At 41.3% G+C, this 27062-nt stretch overlaps 2 protein-coding genes across 3 annotated transcripts in view; one reads left to right on the plus strand and one right to left on the minus strand.

The window, feature by feature from the left end:
- Positions 1–3149: 3149 nt before the first annotated feature.
- On the plus strand, positions 3150–13854 carry LOC115580655 (mucin-12-like). 2 transcript variants are annotated; one of them, XM_030415226.1, is made up of 4 exons: positions 3150–3247; positions 3604–3644; positions 5969–8225; positions 11069–11588. In XM_030415226.1, the coding sequence occupies exons 3-4, from the start codon at positions 5978–5980 to the stop codon at positions 11242–11244; spliced, it is 2424 nt and encodes an 807-aa protein (XP_030271086.1). In that variant the 5' UTR covers positions 3150–3247; positions 3604–3644; positions 5969–5977; the 3' UTR covers positions 11245–11588. The 2 variants fall into 2 exon arrangements, with proteins under 2 accessions (XP_030271086.1, XP_030271085.1); XM_030415225.1 differs by having other exon boundaries at positions 5969–13854.
- LOC115580656 (lymphocyte-specific protein 1-like) overlaps positions 5226–27062 on the minus strand; it is a 28859-nt gene continuing 7022 nt past the window's right edge. The window contains exons 2-14 of the mRNA XM_030415228.1: positions 25308–25448; positions 22704–22944; positions 21974–22110; positions 21537–21786; positions 19944–20072; positions 19501–19524; positions 19263–19304; positions 18592–18623; positions 16276–16360; positions 15835–15969; positions 15566–15664; positions 14918–15023; positions 5226–5551 (exon numbers count right to left, since the gene is read on the minus strand). Of these exons, the coding sequence (XP_030271088.1) occupies positions 5526–5551; positions 14918–15023; positions 15566–15664; positions 15835–15969; positions 16276–16360; positions 18592–18623; positions 19263–19304; positions 19501–19524; positions 19944–20072; positions 21537–21786; positions 21974–22110; positions 22704–22944; positions 25308–25448 (1447 nt within the window). The 3' untranslated portion in view covers positions 5226–5525. The remainder of the gene's footprint in view (positions 5552–14917; positions 15024–15565; positions 15665–15834; positions 15970–16275; positions 16361–18591; positions 18624–19262; positions 19305–19500; positions 19525–19943; positions 20073–21536; positions 21787–21973; positions 22111–22703; positions 22945–25307; positions 25449–27062) is intronic.

A 27062-nucleotide genomic window follows, 5' to 3' on the forward strand; every position in this document is an offset into this window, starting at 1 on the left:
TTCATCAGGTGACCAGAAACATGACTAATGATGCTGTCTGTTCACACCCTTTTCCTGTAACAACTCTGTAAGCTGGTGGTAGGGTGGTGGTTGCTTCTCCTTTATGTTGTTTTAGTTAGTGGCCAAAGCCACCTAAACCCTTACCCAAAGCAGTTTATCTGAACCATTTCCCCCACTGACATAGTCATAGACTTCAGAAGAAAAAACAACTTCAGGCACTCATTTGTGGAGCAGAAAATATTATATAGATCAAGATCAAGATCAAGCAAACATTTTATAGACTTGGCAAGGAGTGTCACCCACTCTTGATTGAGTGGATGCAGGTGGAGATATCAATGAATCCCATGTTGGAGATGAAATGCCTTCTGTAAGTAAGTAGCCATTTTTTAAATAAAGGTTTTGAGTTTTAACCTACTTCAAGTATTTCTTTTCTTGCTCCACTCATGAAGTTTGTTGTGCCGATCCTTTTCTTCAAGAGCACCTGTGTTTTTCTGGAGTTTGACTGTATAAAGACAGTCCTCGAGCACACCAACACATCTTTTTCATCATTTGAAATGTACTTACCGTTTATTTGATGCAGAGAAAGAAGAAACTGAACTTGAAAGGGTGCTTCCAAATTTGTTGCTAATTTGTGTCCATCCTTTCACTGAGATCCCACCTGGTTCACAGACAGCTAGCTAACCTGTCAGCAGCTAAGTAGAGGAGCCTTGGAAGGGGTTTGTGCTTCCCTCGCCCCTCCCTGGAGAAGGCCTCAGTAAGATCACTCACTCAATGCGGCACAATGCTGCGACTAGTGGTCAGAGGCTCTGGTGCAACAACGCTGACTGTCAGTTATCATAAGATAAAATACAGAGTTTTGAGAAAGAAAATACACAAAACTGTGCCACACAGTTACATGAGTGGCTCCACTGGTGTAGTGACTGGTGTACATGCCTGGCAGACTACAAAGCAGAGAACGTTTAGTTCCAGGCCCACTTCCTGATCCCGCCTCACACAAATAAATTCTCCATGAGGAAATAGGAGGGAAAGTTTTATGATGTAAAGTGACACTTGGTTTGCAGAACATGCAGCGCATGAAAACACGTGTTTATAGCAGCATTGACAGAAAGCTGTAACTTTAGACAACTACAGACGGTCTGGAGGTTGAAGGGTTCACTGCTGTTTTTGTTTTTTTTATCAAAACCTTGTTAAAATACTTTGTATTCTTATATAAAAAAAAACAACTTCTCCATCCAAAAACCCGCCATTTTGATATCTTCTTCATCAAGAGTGGAACTCATTTAGGACTCATAAGTCATTAGAAAACTCCTTTTAGAAAGAAAGGTTACAGTAAAGTCAGACTTGTTCTGCTGATCACAACACAGTTGCATGCTTTCTGTTAGGTCTACTCAGTGGTTGCCAACCTTTTTTCCTTGAAGCCCCCCTTGCCTGTGTCCAAGACAACCAGGCACCCCCAACCCCGACCGGCATACACTAAAAGAATAAAGTGATTAATTACAAACTTTTATTTGCAAAAATAAACAGTTGTAGGTTTTTGCTCTTATTCTCCTTGTTTTACAATGTATATAGATACATTTCTTCCTTTTTGTGTCATCAGGTGTATCACACACAAACACATACACACACACACACACAAACACCTACACACACACACACACACACACACACACCTACACACACACACACACACACACACACACACAAACACACACACACCTACCAAAGAAACAGAATAGGCCTAACTCATAGGGGTGTTGGTAAAAAAATAGCTTAATGAATTTAAATGTGGACCAAAAATATGTTTCAATTTGGATTATACAGAGTTTTGATTATCAAGTTGGGAGTGTTATTGGGATTTTATAAATTTTATGTGCACAAATATAATTTTGGCAACCTCACAACCTCAGATCAGACAAGTTGTGCGCACCCCCTGTGATCTCTGGCACCCCCCAGGTTGGGAACCACTCACTTAGACTACAAATATAATGTAGACAGAAATCTGGTCAAAATAAAGTCAAACTTGAGAAAAAACAAAATAACTGTGTTTGGTTTGATTCAACATCAGACGACTTCTCTTTTGTAAACTGATCTTATTGCTGCTTTTGAAAGCCTGAACAAGCTGAAAAGCCATGTTTCCATCACAGGGGCTGATTCTAAATTAAAGGGTAATCACCAGTTTTACACATTCATGCATTTATGAGTATGTTTACAGGTCTGTCTTTGTGGAAAAAAAGTAGTTTGAAGCCTTCTGTGGCTGCAGAGGAAGCTGCATGTAATCTGATAAACTTCCTCCAGTGATGTCACTCAGTGACTACATTACAATGTGGGTAATGTAGTCACCAGATTGTAAAAGCAGTCCAGGGGTCTAGCATTGCACTCCTATAACAATGCTGGAATTTTTATGGAGAGTCTAAAAAAATACAAAATCAATACAGCAGAATAGATCTCGCCTATTTTTCTTCCTCTTCAAAATCTTCCACCTACATTAACCACAATGTAACGTAGTCACTGAGTTACCTTTGAAGTTCCAGGCACATTATTTTAACCACCAGAAATTCACCATCTTTGAGAACAGGAGTTTTGGGGGTAGAGCTTGCAGCACTTAGCATTTCTAATTGATGGAGTACTCACAGCAATTTATTAAGCCACAATTTTTAAGAAAATCAAATCAATCAATTGTTTTTTTTCTACATTGTGCTTTGACACATGAACATGGAGTTACGGAATAAAGATGGACAGACACTTATGGCTGTTGTATAGATTAGCAGTCTAACAAAAACGCAGACAACAACGGGCTGAAGGAACTTTTTAGTTCCTCAAAGGTAGTTCCCTTGGACTAGAAGTTGGCTTATGTTTGAGGAGCTCATGGTTAACAAAACTTGAATAAATGCTGGGTTAAAAACCAGTGAACCTGTTCTTGTTGATGCCAGGTACACGCCTCATGCTATTGGTAACAAACTGTCATTTCCTGCTTGTCTTCTGAGCTAACAACGACCACCTTCCCTCAGGTGGAGGTGTCTGCAGACCGCCTGTAGGGGCTGCATCTCAGCCATCTCAGGTGGCCTGGAAACCCCCATCTGCCCCTGCAACACACACTGAAGGCAACAGTTTTATTTTTGGAGTGGCCACGGGCACTGTGGCTCGCTCCCTAAGGCTTCAGTTCACTTCAGGATGAGTCGGCCATGTGGCACCCTGATCGGGGATTAACAAGCAGAGAGCAGTTTGTCCCGACAGCCGCTCGCCGAAGGTAAACCAGTCAAACTCAGTGTCTGTTGATTGACAAGCTGGTGATACTGCAGCATGACCTGTTAGCTGGGTGCTAACTTGCAAATGGTGCATGATAGACGCAATGCGCGATATGAAATCTTAAACGCATGATGCATATACTGTATGTATTTCTGTGAAAGGAAGAGCATGCACTGCAATGTTTACCCTGTTTCTGCACACTTTTTGTGCTATAATAGATTTAAGCTGGAATTAGCCATTAGCCATTAGCAAAACCTGCACACCTGCACAGTATTTATACCTAAATCTTTTTATTGGCCTTTTTTCTAGTCCACTTTTAGCTGCAAATAAATTCTCTCTGTTTTGTTTGCTTTGCAGCCTGCCCAGCAAAACACGAGCAACACCTATTTCCATTTCAGGTAAGTGTTGCTCAGATGCATAAACTAGCAACATGATGATCACTGAAGAGCCTGCCCTCTATCTTGTTGAATTGTGTTCTTCAAAGCTAGATTGAATGAGGTCATGACACAGTTTTACCACAAAGCTAATATTATACTTTCCCCTTTTGAGCTGCTCCAATGGAAACCTCCCAGATATCCAACCCCAGAGCCTTAAAAGGGGGACTTCTAATGTGTCAGCTGGCTTCCTTGTCACTGTGACTTAAGGAGTCGCTTCGACAACACAGATTCATATTAAACATTTGCTCAAAAACCGCCAAATCTTTGATTTCATGACATACAGAAGTTTTTTTTTAGTTGTTTTTTTTTACTTCTGCTTCTTTGCTTTAAATATTTAAAACAGAGATTGTTACACTTCCTGCTTCTCTCAGACAAAGCTGGTGCAAACATGACATTTTCAAAAGATAATCATCGCTCTAAAACATGGGGTTAAGCTCGCAGTCGGAGTCGTTCTGAGAGGATTTGGGTCTCAGATTGATTTCCAGCAGACTGAGGCTGTTTGTGTGAGTGCAGGACAGCAGGCAGCAGGTGCTCGGTGTCAGGGTGTTTGCTCTTATTTCGCTCAGGCTAAAATTAGACGGTGGACATTTTCTAGTGTCACCCAAAGACACTCCAGCATTCAGACAGGAAAGAAACAATAAGCTAATGTTGCCACTTGAGACGGCCCAGGAAAAAGTAGATTATACAGTAAACGAAACTACCATAAAATGTCAATCAATTGTCAATGTCAAAGTCTGAATATGAATTATCCTTGAGATATTTTGTAAGATTCCTCTGTAAAATACTTTGCGTGGAAAACATGTGTTATAAAGAAGAGTAGTTGAATTTTATGACAGATTTCTCTTGAAATAAATGAATCTTCCTTCATATTACTGGTGATATACTTTAATTTGATTCAGCTCCCTCCTCTGCTGCTTGTTTCTCCCAAATCATTTTAAACACATCTGTCTAATATCCTGGCTACAGAAGCATGTATGTCATAATTATTGTCAGTTAATTGTGCTTCTGACCTTTGACCCCCTTCTCATTGTTTGCTTGTTATGTCAGTGACTGCGGAATTTGGACCCAATTTACTGCTGCTCCCATTTTAAGTTTCTTTGCTTCTGAATATTCACTACTAACACCCCTCCTCCCTGCATGGACCTGGTCACCCTCCTGTATGTGTCAATCACTGTCCTTTGGGTTTACTTTTATTTCTTGCAGAGGTCATTTTTAAATCCGACAGTCTCCTTGAGAGACTATTTTCATAAGTAGTTTGTCATCATTTCAAAGTAGCCTAGCCATAAGCAATGGCTTTACATGCCTTTCTATTTCTAATGTTGACGCTTCTTGTAGCCATGCAGCATCTTCAGGACCCAATTAAGAGTTTTGAAACCCTAATGAGCTTGTTTGCCATGAGAGCTCATAGTTTTCTAAAGCCAGCTGCAGACTCAGAGCCATTAGCACAGGTTAAATCAGTACAGATGGTAAGCAGCTGAATACACTATACTGGGAACACAGCAGACGACGATAAGGTCACTGACACAGTAAATGACAAAGGAAGCAAAGACAGAAACTTTTATTGAGGAACAAACATCAGGAATCTGTTTAATTGAAGTTATTGCAACATTTTAAAAGATCTTGAGATTATAATTCAGGATAAAAAGAAAAAAGACACTATTTGTATCACTACCTTTTGTAAAATTACACAAAGTATTACAGGAAATTTGTCATTACAACATCATTGAAATTCATTTCCAACTTAAACCTGAAATACAGAGAATGGTAAAGTGATAGTGGCTATAATTTGTGCAGTATCAAAGATTTCTTTTACCCAAAATTCTTTAAAGTCCAGTATGTGTTTTACAAATCTTCATAGAAAAGTCCCGCTGAAAAAGAAGAACAACAAGTTTTTACAATGTTTTAACATAAATACTTGTCAAACCAATTAATAAAAAACAAACACAGTGATTATTTGCCTGACATGATTTCTGACATTAAAAATGCATTTTCTGGCCAAACTCTGCATTGGAGCAAAACTTCTCAACATTTCTAATTGTGTAGTGATTAAAACAGCACTCCATGCAATAAAGGCACTTCATCAAAGTCTTGCTCCTCTCTTCTTGATAATCTAGTTTCTATTATAAAGTTGTTTGTTGGAGCTTGGCTTTGACTTTCTCTCATTTTTTCTCGGAAACTTTTTTGATATGGACTACAATATAACTATGATGAAACTGACTGTTAGATGACAGTCCTGTTATGACGGATGAAGTTAAAAAGACTGATGTTTCTCTTCTGCCTTGCAGGAATCTGAAATGCTGATGGAAGTAAGTTATAGTAATGGGCTGGATCCTGACCTTTCCCAGCATTATCCTCCACCCTTACTGCCAAAGCCAGGCAAAGACAATGCAAGGCTTCAGAAACTCAAGAAAAAACGAGGCAAGAAAAAAGGCAGCCTATCTCAGACACCTATCCCCTTTCGCTCCTGTTTGTCGCCAGTCAACGAAGCTAGCACGGACCTTGAGCACAGTGACCAGTCCAGCCCACCCAGGACACCAGAGTCAGTCTACATTGCAGACCCTTCAGTGTCTAGTTTTCCCTTTAGCTCCCTCTATGATCACTCTGCATCTGCATTCCCTTATCCACGGAGCAGCCCAAACAGCCAAACTGGCAGCTTCCCCCCTCAGTCCTACAATGCTCAGATCAGAGCTTCTGAAGAGCAGGTGGCTCCACTCTATGAGTGCTCCTCGTTTTTATTTGATGATGTGACTCCTTTCAGGATGCCACATTCGGCTTCACCACCCCCGTCACCACCTGAGCAACTTCCTACACCACCTCTTTCTTCTGCTCTCAGTTTAAACATGACACCAAATTCCCATGGGTCAGTCACAACAGTCCCTCCAGTCGCTATGTCGCAGTCCAGCACCAAAATATCAACGCACAGCCTAACTCTATCCCCGGCCGCCCCCAACTTTGGCCCGGGCATGCCACCTTCTCAAGTTTCAGACCTACCTCCTGTTCCACTGCTGCTATCAAACACTCAGACACAACCTTTTATTCCCAGCCAGAGGGAGACAAACACCAGTTCAGAAGACTACCCTCAGAGCCAGGCATCATCTTGGACTGCCAGACCTACCAGTAATGGCAACTTCATTCCATGCCAGATGACCTCTGAGATAACCGCCTCAAAAATATCACTTGTTGAAGCAGTGAAAGAGACTAGGCCTGACACAGCACAAACCAGGATTTACACTTCAAAGGCAACATTTTATGAGATCTCTAAACCTCCCTCCATCCAGGACCTGACATTAATAAGCGCAACCAACCAGGGAGCAATGGTATCAGCTGTATCCAGGGAGAAAACAGCTGTTTTAGTGGGGAAAACTGATCAGAAACTGTTGGTGGCGTGGTCCCAATCTGGAAGACCTAAGACTCCCTCTTGCACACCAGCTAGAGTATCCACACCCTTTATTGAAATATCCAAACCTAACCCGCTTTTATTTGCTGCAAGTCCTGCTTTCAACTCTTCTCAAGATTTACAAACTGCGATTCTCAACAAGGCGTCAAGATGCAAAGAAGCTCCAAGACACCACGAAGCTCCAAGACACAGCGAAAACTCAGCGAGTCAAACTAGTGGTATAAGTAAACCTCCTGTTGCCATAGAAGAACTGAAGGTGACTGATGACAATCAACTGACCGCAGTCATACAGGACAGCAATTATAAAGATGTAGAGATTCAAAATATACAAAGAACAAAAACTACTGAGCAACACCCCAGAACAAATTTGGCATCGAGTATGCCCACATCAGACTCTACTGTGGTTAAACCAACACTTGGGGAACCAATCATCCCAAAACCATGTACTGACCAAGTTTTGGAGAGTCAAGTTTCCTCTTTGCCAAAGGTTCCATCATTTTTCTCCCCTGCACCAAATAATTTCAATCCTACACCAGTGATTTCTATGCAAGCACCACTAAATTCAAGCCCCCTGCCATCCACATATCATCGTCCTGTGAATGAGGCCCGCAAGTCATTGTCGTCACTACTGGAGACTCAAATGACATTAGCGGCATCAAAGCCCAAATCACGATCAATGTACTATGGGCTTACCCCAGCTCAATATACCGCCTACGGTGGGATTAGGACTACGTCATCACATCAGAGCCCTGTATCTGCAAGGGTTGATGAAAGATCTTCAAACAAAACACAATCAGATGTAGCTGTAGATGGATCACGTGTCTCCAAGTCTAATGAAACAGAACAACTAAATGGACACCAAGATCTTCCCCCTTCGATGGAGGTTTCCACGGATCAAAATACACAGCCACAGTCAACTCCAAGGGATTCTGAAGGGATTGTCACATGTAGCAAAGATGTGTTTGAGGAAAGTCGGTCTGAAGCTCACAGTATTGGAATACAATCACTCAAAACTTATAGCATGGACACAATAAAACCTGAGCTTCCCCTTGACTTGGCAGAGAAAACAATTCAGCAATCCACAAGTGAAGTATCTGCATCAAAAGCCTCGTACACTGAGGCTCCAATACCAATACCTAAAGCAGGTGAGGTATACACACCAAGTGCGGCACTGTTTTCTATAGAGGCAGCACTAAATACAACTCCATGTCTGGCTGATAGCAGTGGTCTGTCAAGTTCTTCCTTACCTTTAGTGAGAGTAGATTCAAATACAGAAACACAGCTACAAAGTGCAAAAGACAAGAATGTCAGAGAGAACGGGGACAGTCATGAGAAAACATCTACGACAGGTGATTCCAAGGACACAAAGTCAGGAAAAATAGAGATAGCTCCAGTGAAGTCTTACCAAACTGCTGGTGGAGTCCCTCCGTTATTACCCGCCAGGCCTGTTACAGACCTAGCTGACTTTAAAAACCTGGTTAATCAATCCCTGTTCACAGAATTAGAGCCCAAATTCTCAGGCAGGGCCATCATGAATGGTGCATCCTTCATAGGAAAACAACAAGCCAGCAAATTGGCTACTGAAACTGTTTTACATAAGCGAATGGATGAAGTTAATCAGAATATAAATGTAAGCAGTGGGTTTTCTCTACCAAATAAAACAAACATAGGGAACATTTTGTCTTCTGTGGCTGCCAATACAGAACGTATCCCAGACAAAACAAACACTGAGACCCAATATTCAAATATATTCTCTAAAGAATCAATTAATGCTACCAGAGGGTCTGTTTTGCTACATCAGCCAGTCACAGCATCTGTTTGTTCTGCAAAGCACAGTATCTGCACGGCATCCCTCCAAAGCACACACATAACACAACAGCTCAGTGCAGAAATAAAAAATCATGTAAATCGTGTACTAAATATGCCGGCTTTTAATACTAACCCATCAAAACCGACCACAGAAACCAAACTACCTGACCAATCTGTCTCTACAAACATTTTAGATATTGGATTCCATGATTGGGGCTCTATTGTGCCCACAAAAGAGCCCCCAAAGCTAACCACAACTGGTGAAAATGTGCTTCCAAAGACATTGCGAAGCATAGGATTGAGTGGCCAAGAAAAAGTTGTTCAAGCAGAAAGTTTCTACACCAGTTCAAGCAGAACTACCGCGGAGGCCACACAAGTAACTGAAACAAATCTCGACATTGCGGCAAAAGACACACAACTGTCGTGCAAAGTTAATATAGAACCCCAAACCCCCCCTGACAGAATCAGCAACTCGACAGTAGACACAGAATTGCATCCACAGCCCTACAGGACAACACCAATGCAGTCTCTTGCATCAATGCATCTTCCCACGAAACATGTTAGAGCAGAAAACATTCAAACAAAATGTGCTATTGAAACAAGACCAGCTTCTAATCCTGCAAAAGGACACGTGGCACTAAACACACTGAGCAGTGAAACCAAACTGTCCAACAATCCATCTGAAGGATTGCTTACTGTCAGTAAGTCTTTGACAGACATAGTCTTACCCAGACAACCTGGAAGTGTAACGGCTATTCAGCAAAGCAGACCTTTTGAAATTGCAAACTCACTCAAACAAAATGTGGTCAGCAATGTTCTTCATGCAGAAGTTATTTTGCCAACAATGACCAGCCCAGCAGCAAGCATCAATCAATCTTTAAACACTGTGCAGGTTATTAAAGGTCCTGTGCCGTCAAGCCCCATCATGAGGCCTGTCATACCAAAAAGCCCTCAACTGAGATTAGACAGACCTGAGAGTCAATCTACAACAAAACCAGCTACTGGCTCTGTTCCTCAAACAGGAATCTACACAAACTCAGAGGCACCAATTGCCAACCCTCTTGCTGAGCTCAGATCTTCTGCACCACAAATTACGAATGATACCACCACTGTTAAAGAGCAGTCTTCTTTGATTCAGCCAATAATAGTCAATAAGACTTTAACAAGTCCCCCTGCAAGACCTAAAAATCCTGTAACATCTAGGACTGATACGACAACTTCCACTTTATCTGGTCCTGCCATGGCTAACATATCTAGAATCAGTGTAGAACAGCAAACCATTGCAAGTCAAATCACATCTGGAGATAACGTTAAAGCATCTGTGAATTCATTGAGCTCTCTGACTGAAGTAAAAAAACAGGTTAGGCAATCTGTCTCTGACACACAGAAATCTATAGAAACTAACTTTCAGACTGAAAATACACAAACTGTCTTGCACACTGATTTAAATTTCCGCACTGTTACAAATATTCACCCCCCTGCTGAAGCCACCAGAGATTCAAGAACCCAACCTAGCCCTCCTATAGTAAGATCCTCCCCTCTACCGGAGCCAAGAGTGCGTAATACACCTACATATCGAACATATACTCCAACCTTGCCTCAGTCCCCTCAAACTCTGAAAGACCAGGCAAAACCTCCAGTTATACCTGCTCGAAATAATACTCCTACTAGTGCTATTCAGCCGTCTGCTAACTCGATCAAAGAGAATATCTCAAAACCAGAAATAAATGCACTTACAGCAAAGGACACTTCAGTCATGACAAACAGGGCTGAGGTCAAAGTACATTCCCAAACTAACAAGATAAAAACAAACCTAGCAGCCAATTCCATGAAGAAAGAAAAAATCTCCCCACTGAACACTGAAACTAATGCTCCCATTCATTCTCCTGATCCTGTTTCAACAAGTAAACCCACTCTAAAATCACAACCTCCTACTAAGCAGGTAGAACCAAGGCCCCCCTCTGCCACTGTAGAAACAAAACCTTTGGTTGTACAAAACGACTCAAAGTCTCCACCCAATCCCATCCAGATTAGTTCACACACCAGTAATGTTCAGCCATCGAAAGACCTACTGGTAGAGAACATTTCCCCTGCAAAGCCAGCAACAGATACAGACATGAAACCATCCATAGTTAAAGCTGCTGTGATTGACTCTGCCACTCCTGCCTCTCTGCCTCAGGCCTCAGTCTCAGTCAAAGTTCCATCACCAAAAAGAGGAACATCACCGCCATCTCAGCAAAAAACTGGACTCAAAGACAAGGATGTTCCGAGGACCAAAACTACAGCTGCACCGAAGGAAGCCCCGGCGGCCGAATCCTCCAGGAAGTCAACGACATCGACTGCATCTTCAACTGACAAGAAACCTATTAAAGCAGAAACGTCCCTTTCATCTGCTGAGCCCAAAGCAGCCCAGAAGCTGAAAGGCCTCAAGGGTAAGCTCAGCGGATGGACAAGGCTCAAGAAACACATGGTCGTTGAGCCAGAGGAGCCAGAGTTTCCACAGCCGGAGGCCAAATCTCAGGTTGAGTCCGGTGGCAGCAACGAGAAAACAGAATGTAGTTGTAATGATGATAAACCACCTGCAGACCAATGCGCCAATCAGGAGGGAGTTATGAACAAACAAGGCCCCAAGGCGTTGAAGATGTGGGACGCCCTCCTCTTTCAGATGTTCTCTACCAAAGAAAAAATAATGCAGCAGATCAACTCCACCAAGAAAGATTCTGATGACAAAAAGGCCTCGAAAGACAATCCCCCTAAAGACAATCAAGCCGATGTTCCCACTTTTGTCAGCCGCCTGCCAGTTTTGCTGTATAGCCCTCGTTTTGATGCAAGGAAACTTAAAGAGGCAGCAGAGAAGCCGCTCACGAAAATAGCAGCAGTGTTTGAAAGGGGGCTGATAAAACGCAAAGGTCAGGAAGATGAACAGAAGGACTTCAACAGAAAAGCCAGAGGGTTTGGTTCGAAAAAAAGCGATAAATAACTAGAACTGATGTGAAAATGTGTTGTGATGTGGGCACTTTCTCTAATTGATAACAAAATAAACAGATCTCAGGCAGGTGGGGGAACCTCTGAGAAAAGCAATCACGCAAAGAGAATCTAGAAGAAAATACGTGTCAAAAATGTCAAACCATTTGAGGATTTCTGCAATAGCTTAAGTCTTTTATAAGTGCAATGAGGAGGTAGACTACTGGGGACTACTGCTCAATTGGCATCTACCTGAGTCAATACTGGAGCTACAAGTTCGCCATAGTTTAAAATTTAACCTGGGAAAGCAAAGACAGAAAATTCATCCCTATGTCAAATAAGGACTTGTATTTCTGACATTTTCATCAGTTTATCTCGTGTATAATTTAGTTGTTGTAGCTTTTCAGGAGTAAAAATAATAAGGTAATACAGGTTTGGCTTTTTTGCACTTTTTAATCAAATCAAATAAGGATGTTAATGGTAAAAAAAATAATGCAAAAAAAGGATCATTGTATAATCTGCAACTGTACTTGGATGGATTTGTCTTTTTTCTTTCGTTGTAGTGTTGAATGCATGCGCTGCAGATACTTTGAAAGATGGTTTCATTTGTTACACTGTACTTTTTTTTCTATTTTTCTAAACAAAGGCTTTTAGTGTAGACCGCTGGTAGGGAGTTTTTAATCTCTGTGATAAATAGGGCTTTTACATTCCTGGATCAACAGGGCAGGTGGATCTTGAAAGAAGGATAACAGAGATGAATGACGGCTGATGGTCAGGTCAGATCAGATTTAGGTTTCTGCAAGTCAGGTATAGATAGAAAACAAAGCAGTGGATGTCCAGGCTTTCAATCAAGGCGGGAAACTACAGTCACACAGGCTGGTACATCTTGGGGCAGGGAAATGCTGAAAAATACCATGACGACTAAAGATCTCCCTCTGATGTCGATATATATATAACTGTATGTCAGATTGGACTAACATGTGCTTTGGTGAAGTTTTTGTATTTTTCTATTAAAGCGGCTCTTGGGATGGTTATGTTGGGTCTGTCCGTCAGTTGGTTCGCAACTTTGTTCTCAACTTAAATTTCTCAACAACTATTGAATCAATTTGTTTAAAACTTGTCAAATACTTTGTTTTATAACTACCTGCGAAATGAACGACATTCCCAGCAGCCTCAGCTGCACTTAAAATTTGGCACTAACTAGCAAATGTTAGCATGCTAACACACTAGACTAGGATTGCCACAGTGGGACTATTAGTATTATGCTCAAAGCCCTGAGCTGGTAGCATGGCTTTTGATGCTTAGTCTTGTTTCCATTCAACCTGGTATCACCCCAAACCATGTAGTCCAGTGTGTCAGTCACGTTTAGCCTCACTTGCCCACAAAAGCAACACAGTCTCATTTTATGGTCATGTTAGCAGTACAAAATAACCTCTAATACATCCCTGAACCAGAATCCTGTTTTATTATATCACTGGTGTTGCGCGTCGAGGAAGATACACTTGACACTGAAACATCCAACAACAAAAAAACTTAGTGACCCTGCCTGTGTAGTAATTTCCTGCCTTGTGGTGATTCGTCCAGGACTACTGAACAACATTAGGGAGTTTGTAAGTTGGAAGTAGAGGGGGGAGAACAATTGAATGACGATGATGATGTTGAGGCTTGCTGCAGTAAGCCAGAATGGAGAAAATTTGAGTGATAGCTGGAGAAGAAGGACAGATATTATTTGATAAGTGTGATGTTTCACAGCTTTGGAGCATTTTGGTGCTGCTGTGCCAGATATTAGCATGTTGTTGTTTTGTCTGTATGTACGATTTTAAAAACTGTTGTTTCCCCAAGATGACTGTAATGATGTGGATTTTATTTTAGAAGAGGGGTGCCTTACCCCTATAAGCTAACCACAGCCTGATTCAGTACTGTACACGGATGCTTAAACTATGACATGTTTTTGTTTACTGTGTGATTCTCAAAAACACATAAAGCTGAATATGAAACTTGTATCTTGTATGTGTTTATTTTTTTTATAACAATGCTTTGGTTGGCATCTAAAATATGACAAGTTCCAACAGAACTAATCACAATGAGGCTTGTGTATGTCTTGTCTTGTCAAGACCAACAGTGGCGTGCGCAGACTTTTTGAGGGGCAGGGGCGAAAAGAAGGGAACTTTAGCGCGCGTTTTGGCTCCCAAGAGGACACTTTAGCACGCGTTTTGGCTCCCAAGAGGGCACTTTAGCGCGTGTTTTGGCTCCCAAGTGGGCAGTTTATCATGTTCTAACCAGCCAAGGGTGCAGTTTAATGTGTTTTGCCAACCAAGAGGGCACTTTGGCATGCTTTTTTGGCTCTCAGGAGGGCACTTTAGCGCGCGTTTTGGCTCTCAGGAGGGCACTTTAGCGCATGTTTTGGCTCTCAGGAGGGCACTTTAGCGCACGTTTTTCAACAATTGGGCCATGAGGGGGGGGGCGCCCCCCCTTGTGCACATCACTGAAGACCAACATGTGTTAGTCTATCTCTCAGTTCTTTCAGACTTCATAACCTTGTCTGCACCACTGGTTCTTACTCAAGATGTGAACCTTTTAAAATAGGTTACAACGTCCCGATACAGAGCACTGTAGTTTAAGCAAACATTATTCAAACGGGAGGAAATGGTGCATTTTGGGGGAACTATTTTCTGCTGTGGAATAATCCACATTTGGTGCTTGATTTGCTGACGGTAAGAAAAATAATCCTTTAATTAGCTTGTCATGAAGTGGGCTGGGTTTCATCATCTTCCTATTAATAAGAAGTAGGTGTGTTGTTTTTTTCTCATTCCCACATTTGGTGATAAATTGCTTAAAGGAAATGTAATAACTTCTAAACTTAACCACTTCTTTTAAATGAAATGAAAGGTCACATCACGGGTCAGATTTTTGAATGCAGAATCTAACCAGCATAAGTGACATCAATTCTCAAAGAAAATACTTTAAACAAATTACTTCAAGCAATTCACTTAAACAAGAGGTAAACATTTTATTAATTCTACTATTATCACAGCACAAAATGAAGGATGCTTGAGGGTTTTACCTGACTCGCAGTTTGCATCTTCACTGCAGCCGTCGTCAACAGAAACCTTCTCGTACTTGCCGTGACCCGTCACCACAAATTTATATCTTTTACCACCAGAGCTGTCCTGAAATTCAGTTGAGAAAACAATATTCACCAAAGACGGATTCACATTTACACTGAAACCTCAGTGTGTTCTCATCAATGAACCACAGTGTCACTGATGCGCTGGCATGATTTCTTCTTGTTTAAAACACCATCAGGTTTAATTTCCTTGAAATATAGCAGCATACAGATCACATTTAGTCTCTGTCTGAACTCCAAGATCTGAATGATGCTGCTGCAGCCACAGGGGGGCAGACTTTTACAGACTGCACTGTCGAGCTGAGTTGAGATGATTTACGCCAGATGAATAGAGGTTTGGGTGCGGTTGCATGAGGCAGAGAGGAACACAAAATAAATCAGCGTGTTAGAAAAATAATGAAACTAAATTGAGAAAGAAAAGGTCAGGAAGTTCTCAAACAGGTAAAGAGTTGAGAGAAGTTGACAGAAGTAAACAGTTGTTATAAACCTCGTGTCACAGACGGGAAACTTGTTGGGGAAAAAATGAGCACGGGGTTGAAAAAGGTTCATACATTACTGGAAATTCAGGGTAAGATTCAGACATACTGCCGGTTTGAAGGGCGAGCTGCATCTGCTCCCATCCTCACTTCCTCTCACCCACTGATTGATGAGATCAGCGACACCAACTTTTAAACCATCTGCATCCTGACACAGAAAGGAAGAATGTTTTAATTGGCTGTGGCAAAACAAATACCTGTTTTTATGTGCTTCAGAGTTAAGGTCCACCTGCATCTGAAATGTCCGTTTGTTAGATTGCTTGCGTTTAAAAGCATTAAATAGTGCAAGCAAATCATGCATCTTATGTCATGATTAACCTTGGATGGCGAAACTTGGACAGTGTGTTGGTTCCAGGCTTCTCCGGCCTCAAACAGGCATTTCTTGGAGGAGACAGGCTCGGTGGGACTCGTCAAATCTGTCAGCACGTGACTGCCTGATCTGGAGGAGGAGACCTGTGAGACGGTGAGATTCAGAACTGTGTGTGCTTTGTAGAAGGAACACAGTGTATAATATTTTACAAGCTAAAGCAACACATTCCTGCAATTTATAGACTACTTTGAAGTAACAATACCAACAGAATGGCTGCTTATCTGTTAGGGTTTCTTTTTAGAGAAAAAAAGTAAGTAAGAGTTGCTCCTGTTGTCTTAGAATCACAGTTAGCAGTTTGTGGACATACTGTCAGGGTCTATCTGCGTATTGCTTAAGTCAATAAGAGGGAAAAAAAATATCCAAATGATTGTTACGCAATGGGGTTTTACCTCGAGAGCGTGTGTGTACTGCTCCAGTTTCTTGTCAATCTTGGAAACAGGAACAGGTGGCAGCGTCTTCTTTATGCTGCTGGTGCTGTAGAGGAATGTATAAAAGTTCAGATCAGTCAAGGTCATCGTGTGATTATGTTATAAATCAGATGCAGCTGTTGCACAGGCAGCGTGTCCCTGCTGCACATGAACCAAATACACTGAAGGAGAACTTTGGAAAATAAGAAGTAATGTTTTATTTAAGATGTGAGTCTGTTTGGGAAAGTGGTTCTCAAACTGATTTATATCAGGGACCTCTAAACTGAAAATCGACAACGGACCCCTATTTCATAAGATTTTTATCCAGTGTTCCTGATTTTGCTATTAGATGTGTTATTACAGAAAGTATATGAAACACATGAGCAACACAGTCATACATTCTGTCCTGTTGTTGCATTGCTCCCCCTGGACTTCCCTCAAAGACCCCTGAAGGTCGCTGACACTAACTGAAAACCACTCTTTTAGGAGATATAACATTTTTGGTTGAACCCAATTGCACAACCAAACTGGATTTTTAATCCTGGGAATATTTCCAAGAGGTTGAATGGCACTAGAGACCGACAGAATCTGACGGGTTGAGTAAAACCCACTGCAGTTCTGAAGTGTTGTAGCAGTGAGTTACTCTGACTGTTTTAGCGTATTAGTCAGTCAGTCTTTTAAATCTATCTTAATCAGTGTTGGGGAGTAACGAATTACATGTAACGACGTTACGTAATTTAATTACAAAATGTACGTAATTGTAATCCGTTACATTACTGGGAGAAAATATGTAATTAAATTACAGTTGCTTTTGGAAATTTCAATGATTACGACTTAAGTTACATTTGAAAAATCGCCGCCAAAGCTCGGATTTATCAAATAGTTTTTCGCCCCCCTGGATTCATGTTTGTTTTTAGTTTTTTTCATATCAACATCCTCCTTCCAAAACTGACGCTTATGATTGGCTCTCTCTGGTCATGTGCCATTCGACTCAACCGACAAACCGTACGGCGGCAGTCAGACAGCAACAGCGTCGGCGGCGCACAAGATGTTCCTGGGCTGGAAATACAAAAAACACTTAATACAGACAGAAGCCAGGCTTCCCTGTATTACAAAGGTGGCTCTCTTTTTACCCGGCTAGATCACCATGGTAACTTATGCTTAGCTCATAACCTGGTCCCGACCAGGTTCTGTTCAGAGTTTAATCATAAAATCGGTTATAAAAGCGCCGCTATTTCACTATTCAACTCATTTACAGCTGACGTCACCTTTACTTTGAAAGTCCAGTGGAGCTGGATCAGAACGGAGCATTTGTGCGGAGGGAGAGATCGCGCTGATCCGCTGCTGTTTACTTTCTCTCTGAGCGTCTCCGCCTACAGATGTTCAGCTGAGGGGATACGCTGCTCAGCTGTTGATCCGACTCGTGTCAGAAGGTCATTTATTTACTTTTATATACAGTCAGTCACCACTGAAAGAAGTTGTGCGCTCGCAGCACGACAGATACTTTAACTTAATGTCGTGGCGATGAATAAATTAATTGTTTCGCCTATTATGTATTGCCCAAACGCAAATCTTGAGTAGGTCTACTCTGTTTTCTCACATTTAAGAAGGTCTTTGTACAGAGACAACATGAGATTTGCTTGTAGCTACAGCACCTAAAAAACCACTGTAACCTATTTTCATACGCACACCAGCCTCGCTTTCAATAAAACACACACTAGCATTTTATAATTGCGATCAGTGAAATATATGAAAACAATATAAAACACAGTTCAAAACAACAGTTGTTGTTGCTCTAAAGCTTCATATTTAAAAGCAGCTCAATGTAGAGCTGTCAGAAATTAAAATCAGCCTCCTCTTGTCATATTTGGAGCAACACTGTTGCTTCAGGCTGTGATCAGGCTTTTTTGTATCGCTCATACTCTCTGCATTAAAACAACCTGCTCCTCTTGGCTGAAATCAGCCCGTTGTCGCTCCATTTAGTGAGGAAGTGAGCCTCCTTCGCAGTACAGGCCTAAGGTCAGACTCATAATATATGGTTAAACCTTTGAACTGAAAGGTTTATCACACTATAGGTCTTAAAATGTGAAAATGGTTAGCAGTTGAGAGATTTCATTCAAAATTAAGAAAAGTAATCAAAATGTAATCAAATGTAATTAGTTACATTACTTTGAGAAAGTAATTGAAATAGTTACACTACTATTACATTTTCAACAGGGTAACTTGTAATTGTAACCAACTACATTTCCAAAGTAATCTTCCCAACACTGATCTTAATGCATTAGAACACAGACTCACCTTTTCCTCAGAGACTCGGTTCTCTCTATGATCTGTGGAAAGAAACGACGATAACTTGAGAAAACACTTTGATTAACTTTTTCTAAGACTTTTGATTAAGGCTAGCTGCAGATCAGACCTGCAAACTGGCACAATGTTGTAATTTAAACCTCTAAATACTGACATTTTCCTCACAGAGAATGGCAGGACTGTACATTATTTTACTGGTTGTTTTTTTTTTAAAGGAAAGAATTTAAGAGAACCCCTCAAATTTGGCACATGGATGAAATTAAAATGAGTTGTTAAAATTTCTACTTGATTCTAGCTAACTTGGTAACCCTGGTTAAAAAGACAGGTCCTAGTTGTATCACATCAGCGACATTTGCTACATTTATGGAAAGACCAGTGGAAGGCACTCATAATAATATACCATATTTATACAGGCCTTTTCAAAACAAAGCTACAAAAGGCCTTACTTAAAAGACAACATTGATAAAAACAACCATAGAAAAATCAAGTTAGACATATTGCAAAAGTAATATAAAAGATGTAATTGATTCTTCAAACCCCCCAAAAAAAGCACAGAAAAAAACCCATGAAAGGCACAGAGTGGTAAATTCCACCTGTTACATTCCTAATCTTAGGGCTGCTGCTGACCTTTGACCCTGACATTCGTCTACTGAAGCACTCACCTTGCATTTCCCATCTGTTGAGACTTTGCTGTTCGCTTCATCCTATGAAGAGACACAGTGCGCTGAGATGCAGATGACTTCAGTCTCCAGCAGCTTACTAACTATAGGCAGAACTCTGACATGCAGTGCATCTCTCGTTATTCAAACATAAAATATGAAATCAGTCCAGCGGATTTGAAACAAATCAACTCTTCACACCTCAGAGCAAACAGTCAGCTGACACATGCACAAGACTTACTGGGTAAAACTGAATGAGGAGTTTCTGGTGGACCAGCAGGGAGCATGAAAGAGACAAAACATGTTAGCATGGTTAATATAAAACAAGGCAAAATCATTTTTTATCAGTAATCCATCACAGTCATTTGGAGGGATAACTGACACAATTATTTTGAAGACTGGCAGCATGACCCTGGTGTTTCTTCCATTAGTGATTCATAATAATTGGTTTTATGATAAAAAAAAGTTCTTGACTTGAAATGTAGTTAGAGAGGAATCCTTCGAAGCTTTACTGAAATTCGTGCAAGAGCATGGCAACTGTTTTGACCAAACAGAACATTGTGCTATCTCTGTAACATCATCGGTTAGAGAAATCCGAGATTTACTACTGCTAACTGCATGATTAAAGGTAATTTGAATCCGGAAAACGTTATTGTACGGACCACCAGTGGTGTGACGAGATACCTTGAATGTTGGGCTCATCGGGCCGTAGCAGTTTAACGACTCATCGCCTTCGCTGCTGCTGCAGAGAGAGCGTGTAGATCTCCTGGTCTCCTCTACGCTCCTCCTGCCCTCTACTGACTCTGGACTCCTCTAGCACATCAGAAAAAAAACGTCAACAACTGTTACTATTTTATACATAGCAACTGGTCAAGATGAACAAAAGTTTTATTGTGTTCAACGGTATAATCTCAAGAACAGTTTCCCCTCACATCTGTTCTTTCTTCTGCATCCTTACTAAAAATAATGGCAGAAACCTTTAAAAACGTGTTCACGCTGTTCACCCATGCTGTGTTATTTGGTGGCAGAGGACTAATGAAACACTGGCAAAGCACCAGCGGTAAAAGTAGGAATTTGTTACAACATCTTACATCACTGCTGCTTTCGTCAGCTCTCACTTCTACACCCTGCGAGCCAAAGCTGAGTTCTTTCACTTTATTGCTTTCAGATTTGAAGCCAAATTGTATGAACAATGAGTTCTAATAAGCATGCATGTGTTTGATTACATGTTTCATGAAACACTGGGAAGAAAAAAGCAGAACTGAACTGCTTAGTAGTAAAAAAGCATTGTATGAATTAAGCCAAGGTCAGTGACACAAAATGTGAAAACGTTGTACATAACTAACAACATACAACTTAGAGATCCAGTCATGAAGGTAAAAAGTAAGTGTGTTTGATGGGGGCCACCATGACTTGTGGACATTAAAGGTTACCTTATGGGGTTTAATTTACTTCCTTTCTTGTGCACGATTGTGCACATGCATAGGCCCGCAGGTGACGTGATTCGCATTCCTGCAGAGAGTTTCACACTACTCCTCTCTATCTACAGGACGCAGCGACGTGCCAAGAAACACAGCAAAGGTAGGAAAAGAAAGGGAAGAAGAGGAATGTATGCTCATAAACATCAATATATAAAAAAGCAGGTTTCAAACTTGGAGGAAAAAAAAAAAAACAGGTTTGGAAAAATTTTATGAGGACGAAAATGGATTCAGTGTGTTGGTTGCTGAGAATGTACAGAATGTGTTTTAGTGAGAAACACTGTTTTTGTGAGTGATTTGCCTTAGAACAGATATCATGTCAATCCATCCAATAGGCTGTTATGTATTATGTTACATAATCAAAAGACCTGGCAGTTCAGCCTGAAGATAACACTTAATCTATACTCATATGTGAATGTAGAATGTAGAATTAGATTTTCCTCATGACTGGCTAATAAATGGAAATTGTGGTCTGATTGCAGTGCTACAGGAAAGATCGTCTAGTCTTAAAAACATCTCTGGGGACCACGAATATCCACACCACAATTTATGGAAACCGGGCCGTTCGTTTTCAAGATGCGTTGCTGTAAACTAGTGTAGCCGTTTGTCAAGGATACATCTTGAATATTCACAGCGTGTTTGTTACAATCTGGACGGTAGTTTCCAACATGTTTTGGCGTGGATTAAGATGACGGATGAAAAAAGATCATCCGCCTGTCAAATGTCATCTTAAGGAGTGACAAAAAATACAGATACTCATAACAGCAGCAGAAGAGGCAGCAGTAGTAGTTAAGTCAACCTGTTCTGACATCTTGTACTCTTCCTCTTCCTCTTCCTCTACCCCCTTCTCCATGTGTCTCTCTTCCCTCCTGAGGCGAAGGACTTCCTTCTCTTCATGGGTGAAGCTCAGTTCCTCTTCTTCCTCCTGATCATCCTCATCTCTTGGGATCTGTCGGGTTTCTGTGGACCTCCAGTCTGTCTGTAGAGCGGCCTGCACCTCCTCCTTTTCCTCCAGCTCCACCTGCCCATCCACTCTGCAGGCTCTGCCACTGTGGCGATCAAGATTTAAAGTGAAAAAAGATGTGGATTGGATAAAAGAGCATGTTTACATCCCAGGATAGGAACACACCATGCATGAACCAAGAGATAAACTATTCATGAGAAAACGTTTGGGGTTATTAAAACATGCCACTTGAAAAAGATGGAGATGAAGTAAGACAGGAGTGGAGAGCACACCGAGGCTTCATCGTCCCTGCAACCAGGTAAGACGTCCTGTCTGCCGGCTGACCCGTGGCGTGTTGCAGCCTGGTGTCCTGTGGCAGGAAGACCGTCGAGCTGAACGATGTCCTGACTTCTTTTCTGTTGCTGGACATCTAAAATGAACCAAAAGCAAAGCAGATGACCTGTTACTTTACAGTTACGATACATGAATTAAGAACTAAGATCATTTACTTTAGTTACATCAAAATCGTTTACATAATCAAAGGAAAAGTGGCAAATCCTCGTATTTGTGAAGCTCGAGCCATGCAACGTTTTGGCATTAAATTTACTGAAATGATGGAAATAGTTGCCAATCCCCTCTCTGTACATCGACCGACCATTTAAAGGATGATTGAAGTTATTATTATTCATCCTGAGGGGAACATGGATATCTGAACCAAATTCTGTGGCAATCGATCTAAAAGACATTTCATAAGAAAATCACAAATGTGAACGTCATGGTGGCACTAATGGAAAAAATAAGATCACCTGTGGAAACAATGAGTGAGTCCTTCGTAAAGTCATGTTGGAGGCTTAAAATGTACAAATAACCAGGACTGAAATCATCATCATCTGACAGCTAAATTTGCAGATATGTGAAAAAAGTATATAAACATAACACAGCCAAATAGGAGACAACCAGAATCAACAGTAGCTCCACCTGAAAGCCCTATTATTGACTGTATTGATCTGATATGTGTTGAACCTTCTCTGGAGGTCTTGCTGAAGCTTCCTTGGACCGACCGCTTTGCTCCTCTTCATCCTCCTGCTGTTTGTCCTCTCCAGGCTCCGGTTTCCACTGTGATGTTAAAGGTCTCTGCACCCTGATCCTGCAGTCATCTGGCACCTCCTGATCATTACGATTCTCCAACCTGTGACTCCAGTCGCTGAAGCCCTCGTCCTCCTCCAGAACCAGGCAGCAGCTGGGCTTCAGATCCTCGTCCAGCCTGAGGACCAAACAGAGATCCTTTTAGTTGTCCGACTGATCAGTGAAAGAGTTTGATTAGAGGTTGATGAAACCATGTCAGTGGTTTAGTGAACTGATGGAATGTGTCCAGCTCTTTTTTCACACTTTCCTACTCAAAATCCAACAGTTTTCTCATCCAGTGTTTTGCCTGCTCTGCTTTGTGAGGGTTACTTGTATCTGTTGGATCAAAACGCAGCCCTGTCAAATAAAATGTTCTAGGAGCTATCAGCACAGTTTGTTTTCACTCATGCCTCCATTGTTTAAAGATATCCTCCATCTAGTTTACCCAATCATAGCGATGCCTTTTGTCAGGGTTTGTCCCTTGTTGTTTCTGATGATGAGGTTTCTAACAGGGCTGAGACAGTGTTGAGCCAGGAGGCAGGTGGCAGACGGGGCCTGCATCTCCAGGCTCCATGGAAACAGTAAACAAAGAGTAGCTGCAGCCTCTTGTTCCAGACCAGCTCACATCAGCAGACAGTACCTCATCAGTGCAAACAAAACTCCCAAAGGCTGAGCTCTGAGCGTTTCAACCCTCATGTAATAAATTTCAGGCTAGCTTGGATTGTGTTACATGCAAACATATGTCTGAACAGTGCAAACACATTTTTTTAACTAGGGCTCTCTGATTCTAACTTGATTTGGACGCTGCATAAAACCTAAATGAAACAGATAATTTGTTAATCCTTTTTGACACATATTCAATTATAAACAGCACAATTTTTTATTGTTTTACCTCATGACCTTTATTGAGTTTTGTAAATATATGCTGATTGAGAATGTGATGCCAGCAACATGTTGGGACAGGGGAAACAAAAGACCGAGAAAGTTATTGAATGCTCCAAAAACACATTTTTGTAACATGGAAAACTTGTTTGCAGAAGATTGCATCTGTTTTTATTTATGCTTTGCACAGCGGTCCAACTGTTTTGGAATCTGGGTTCTTAAATGTCGCCTTTGGCTGACTGTTAGTTGATCCTGTTTGTGTTTATCACCACCTCCATCAAAGACAATACATTTTCAGTCCTGTTTGTTTGTTGGCCTGTTACTTAGCAGTGTGTCTCGAAAACTCTTCAACACTGGAATTGAGGGAGAAATTGGAGCACCTCCAGGTGGCCATTTATGAAGAGTTTTAAGTTTTGACAAACATCTTCTGATATGAGAAAATCATTTTTTGCCTGGACTTCTTGGGTCAACTTGAACTTTTCAGCCAAACACATCTTCTGTGTTTGCCTGAAAGATTCACATGATCAACAGCCCTCGAAAAAAATTCTCTTCTATCAGAACTAAATCAAAAATGTTTGAGCTTCTAAAATGTTTGAATGAGATTCTTTTAAATGTCAAACCAACAACATAATTATAAACATTAAACATAATTATTCCAAAAGTACACATCAGCAAAGCTAGAATACAAACAACTTCACTCTTTTCAAAGATTTGACTTTATCTTCCAATATAAACAGACTGAGGCTGAAGCAAGTTGGTCTATCCTGTCAATTTTGTGCACTTATAAACTCTCTTTGTTTTAGTAACCAAACGTAACCATACACCTTAACCATGAGGCTAATGACTGAACCAGTTAGCAGTGCAGTATTTGATAAGTGAAGTGCATTTTACTTCACAGGGCTGTAAATGAGTCTGCTCAGCAGCGCGCAGTCTCAGGTGAGACGTGTTTCCCCTCGTCATATCTCCACGCGATCGACCAGAAACTGATGGTGCAGCAGCTTTCTCAGCTCATTCACCTGCAGCATCACTGGCCTGTGTAACATGACTTAAACTATTGATGACAAACGTGCACTCAAGTCTTTTCCCTTGTAATCAGCACTGTAGTAAGGGCCCCAATTAAGAAAATTTCAGCTGTAAACATCATGGCCTGTTCAACATCTGATCTGTTCTGTGAACGCAAACACCTGCAGAATCCATGCACTGGACGCAGATGTCGTAATGACTTGCCTTAAACACTGTATTAAAGTATTTCAGTTACATGTAAATGTTCAATGTAATTCTGTTACATAAGATCAATGTTGGGGGTCACATTTAATACAAAGTTTTGTCTATAATGTTGATTCATTGTGTTTTAATTAAATAACTGGATGTGTGATATGTTACAGGAGACTAAGTCTGGTTTACACGCTTGAATGAAAAATGTATGGATGTACAGTACAACAACATTCAAAAAACAAACCTTACTTGTATCCCTTTGACTGAGACTGCAGTGAATCCAGAGTCACATCCCAACACGCTTTGACATCTATACAATAGCCCTCCATTTCTAGTCTTGCTTTGAGATATTTGCAACTGAAGGCCATTACAGGGTGAAGTGGTGTAACATTTAGTGGTACTCACGCTGTGTTGTGTGTTCGGTCGTTGTGTTGGGGGGGCTCTGGCCAGGAAGGACTCCCCTCTCCCCTCTCCTTCTCCCTGCTTCTCCTCCTTCGCTCTCGCTCCACCTCCTCAGCATCCTCCTGGCTCCGCTGAGCAGTCACCCTTAAACCAACCAACATGGACACCGACGCCTGTCAACACACTAGTTCACATCCTCAGGAATCCAAGGGTAACTCTCTGAATGTAAATTTACCTGAAGAACTTAACCTGTATGTGAAAAGTTAGGAGAAGTATTAGGGGTTCACACTGATCTTTCAGATTATGATGTTTACCTCTTAGCATGCAATTCTCCAATTTTTCACCCTTAAGTAGCTTTAAGTGAGCCACTATCAAAGAGTTTATGCGCTTCCTGTTTCAACTGACTAAAGTGGGTATTTTTTTCGCAACTGTTGAGACATTGTCCAGCCTTGTTTGTAGTGACAACCACTAGTATTTCAGACAACACAAGATCTTTTCCTAACCCTAGTCAGGTGGTTTGTGTGCCTAAACCTAACCAGACCATAAACGTAACGAAAAGTACATTTGACATTTTAAGAAAAGTAATGTTTCATCATATCCATTCATTGCAGAAATCTACAAAGTTAACATTATTTTAGTGATCGGGAAGCTAAGTGTTCTCAAGTTGTGAGCAGAAAGTCTCCACTTTCAATCCAAATAATTTTTCTGCACATTGTAAATTACAGATAACACACCCTACTTCTTATAAAAAGATACTCTCTGTGAAATGCAGTAAAACCTGAAAACCCTTCCCTTTTTCTTCTGTTCTCGAACACAGCGAGCTCCACCCTATCATAATATTTGTCTGTTTCCTGACCGTCACATGCCTGCAGGTAAAAGGATGGGTGTCAACAACCTAGTGTGGAATGAAGGATCTGATGAATGTCATTATTTGCAGCAACAAGAGTAGGAGGAGATCATCTTTTGTTTCTGTTAAGAGAAAGTGAAACTGTTTCACACTCACTGACAGGTGAAATGGCGCAGCAAGACATTCAGCTAGACCGAGTGAAATTCTGCTGTTCGATCTGTCTGGACCTACTGAAGGATCCGGTGACTATTCCCTGTGGACATAACTACTGCATGAGCTGTATCAAAACCCACTGGGATGAAGAGGATGAGAAGAAAATTCACAGCTGCCCTCAGTGTAGGGAGACATTTACACCGAGGCCTGTACTGGTGAAAAACAACATGTTAGCGGATTTAGTGGAGGAGCTGAAGAAGACTGAACTCCAAGCTGCTCCTGCTGATCACTGCTATGCTGGACCTGAAGATGTGGCCTGCGATTTATGCACTGGAAGACAACTGAAAGCCCTCAAGTCCTGTTTGGTCTGCCTTGCCTCTTACTGTGAGAGTCACCTCCAGCCTCACTATGACGTGGCTCCATTAAAGAAACACAACCTGGTGGATGCCTCAAAGAAGCTCCAGGAGAGCATCTGCTCTCGACACGATGAGGTAATGAAGATGTTCTGCCGTACTGATCAGCAGTGTATCTGTTTTATCTGCTCTGTAGATGAACATAGAGGCCACGACATAGTCGTAGCTGCAGCAGAAAGGGCTGAGAGGCAGACAGAGCTCGGGGTGAGTCGACAAAGAATCTTGCAGAGAATCCAGGACAGAGAGAAAGTCATAAAGGAACTTAATCAGGAGATGAAGGCTATCAATCTCTCTGCTGATAAAGCACTGGAGGACTGTGAGAAGATCTTTGCTGAGTTAATTCAA

The sequence above is a fragment of the Sparus aurata genome, chromosome 4, assembly GCF_900880675.1.
Source record: "Sparus aurata chromosome 4, fSpaAur1.1, whole genome shotgun sequence".
In the NCBI taxonomy this organism is placed as follows: domain Eukaryota; kingdom Metazoa; phylum Chordata; class Actinopteri; order Spariformes; family Sparidae; genus Sparus; species Sparus aurata.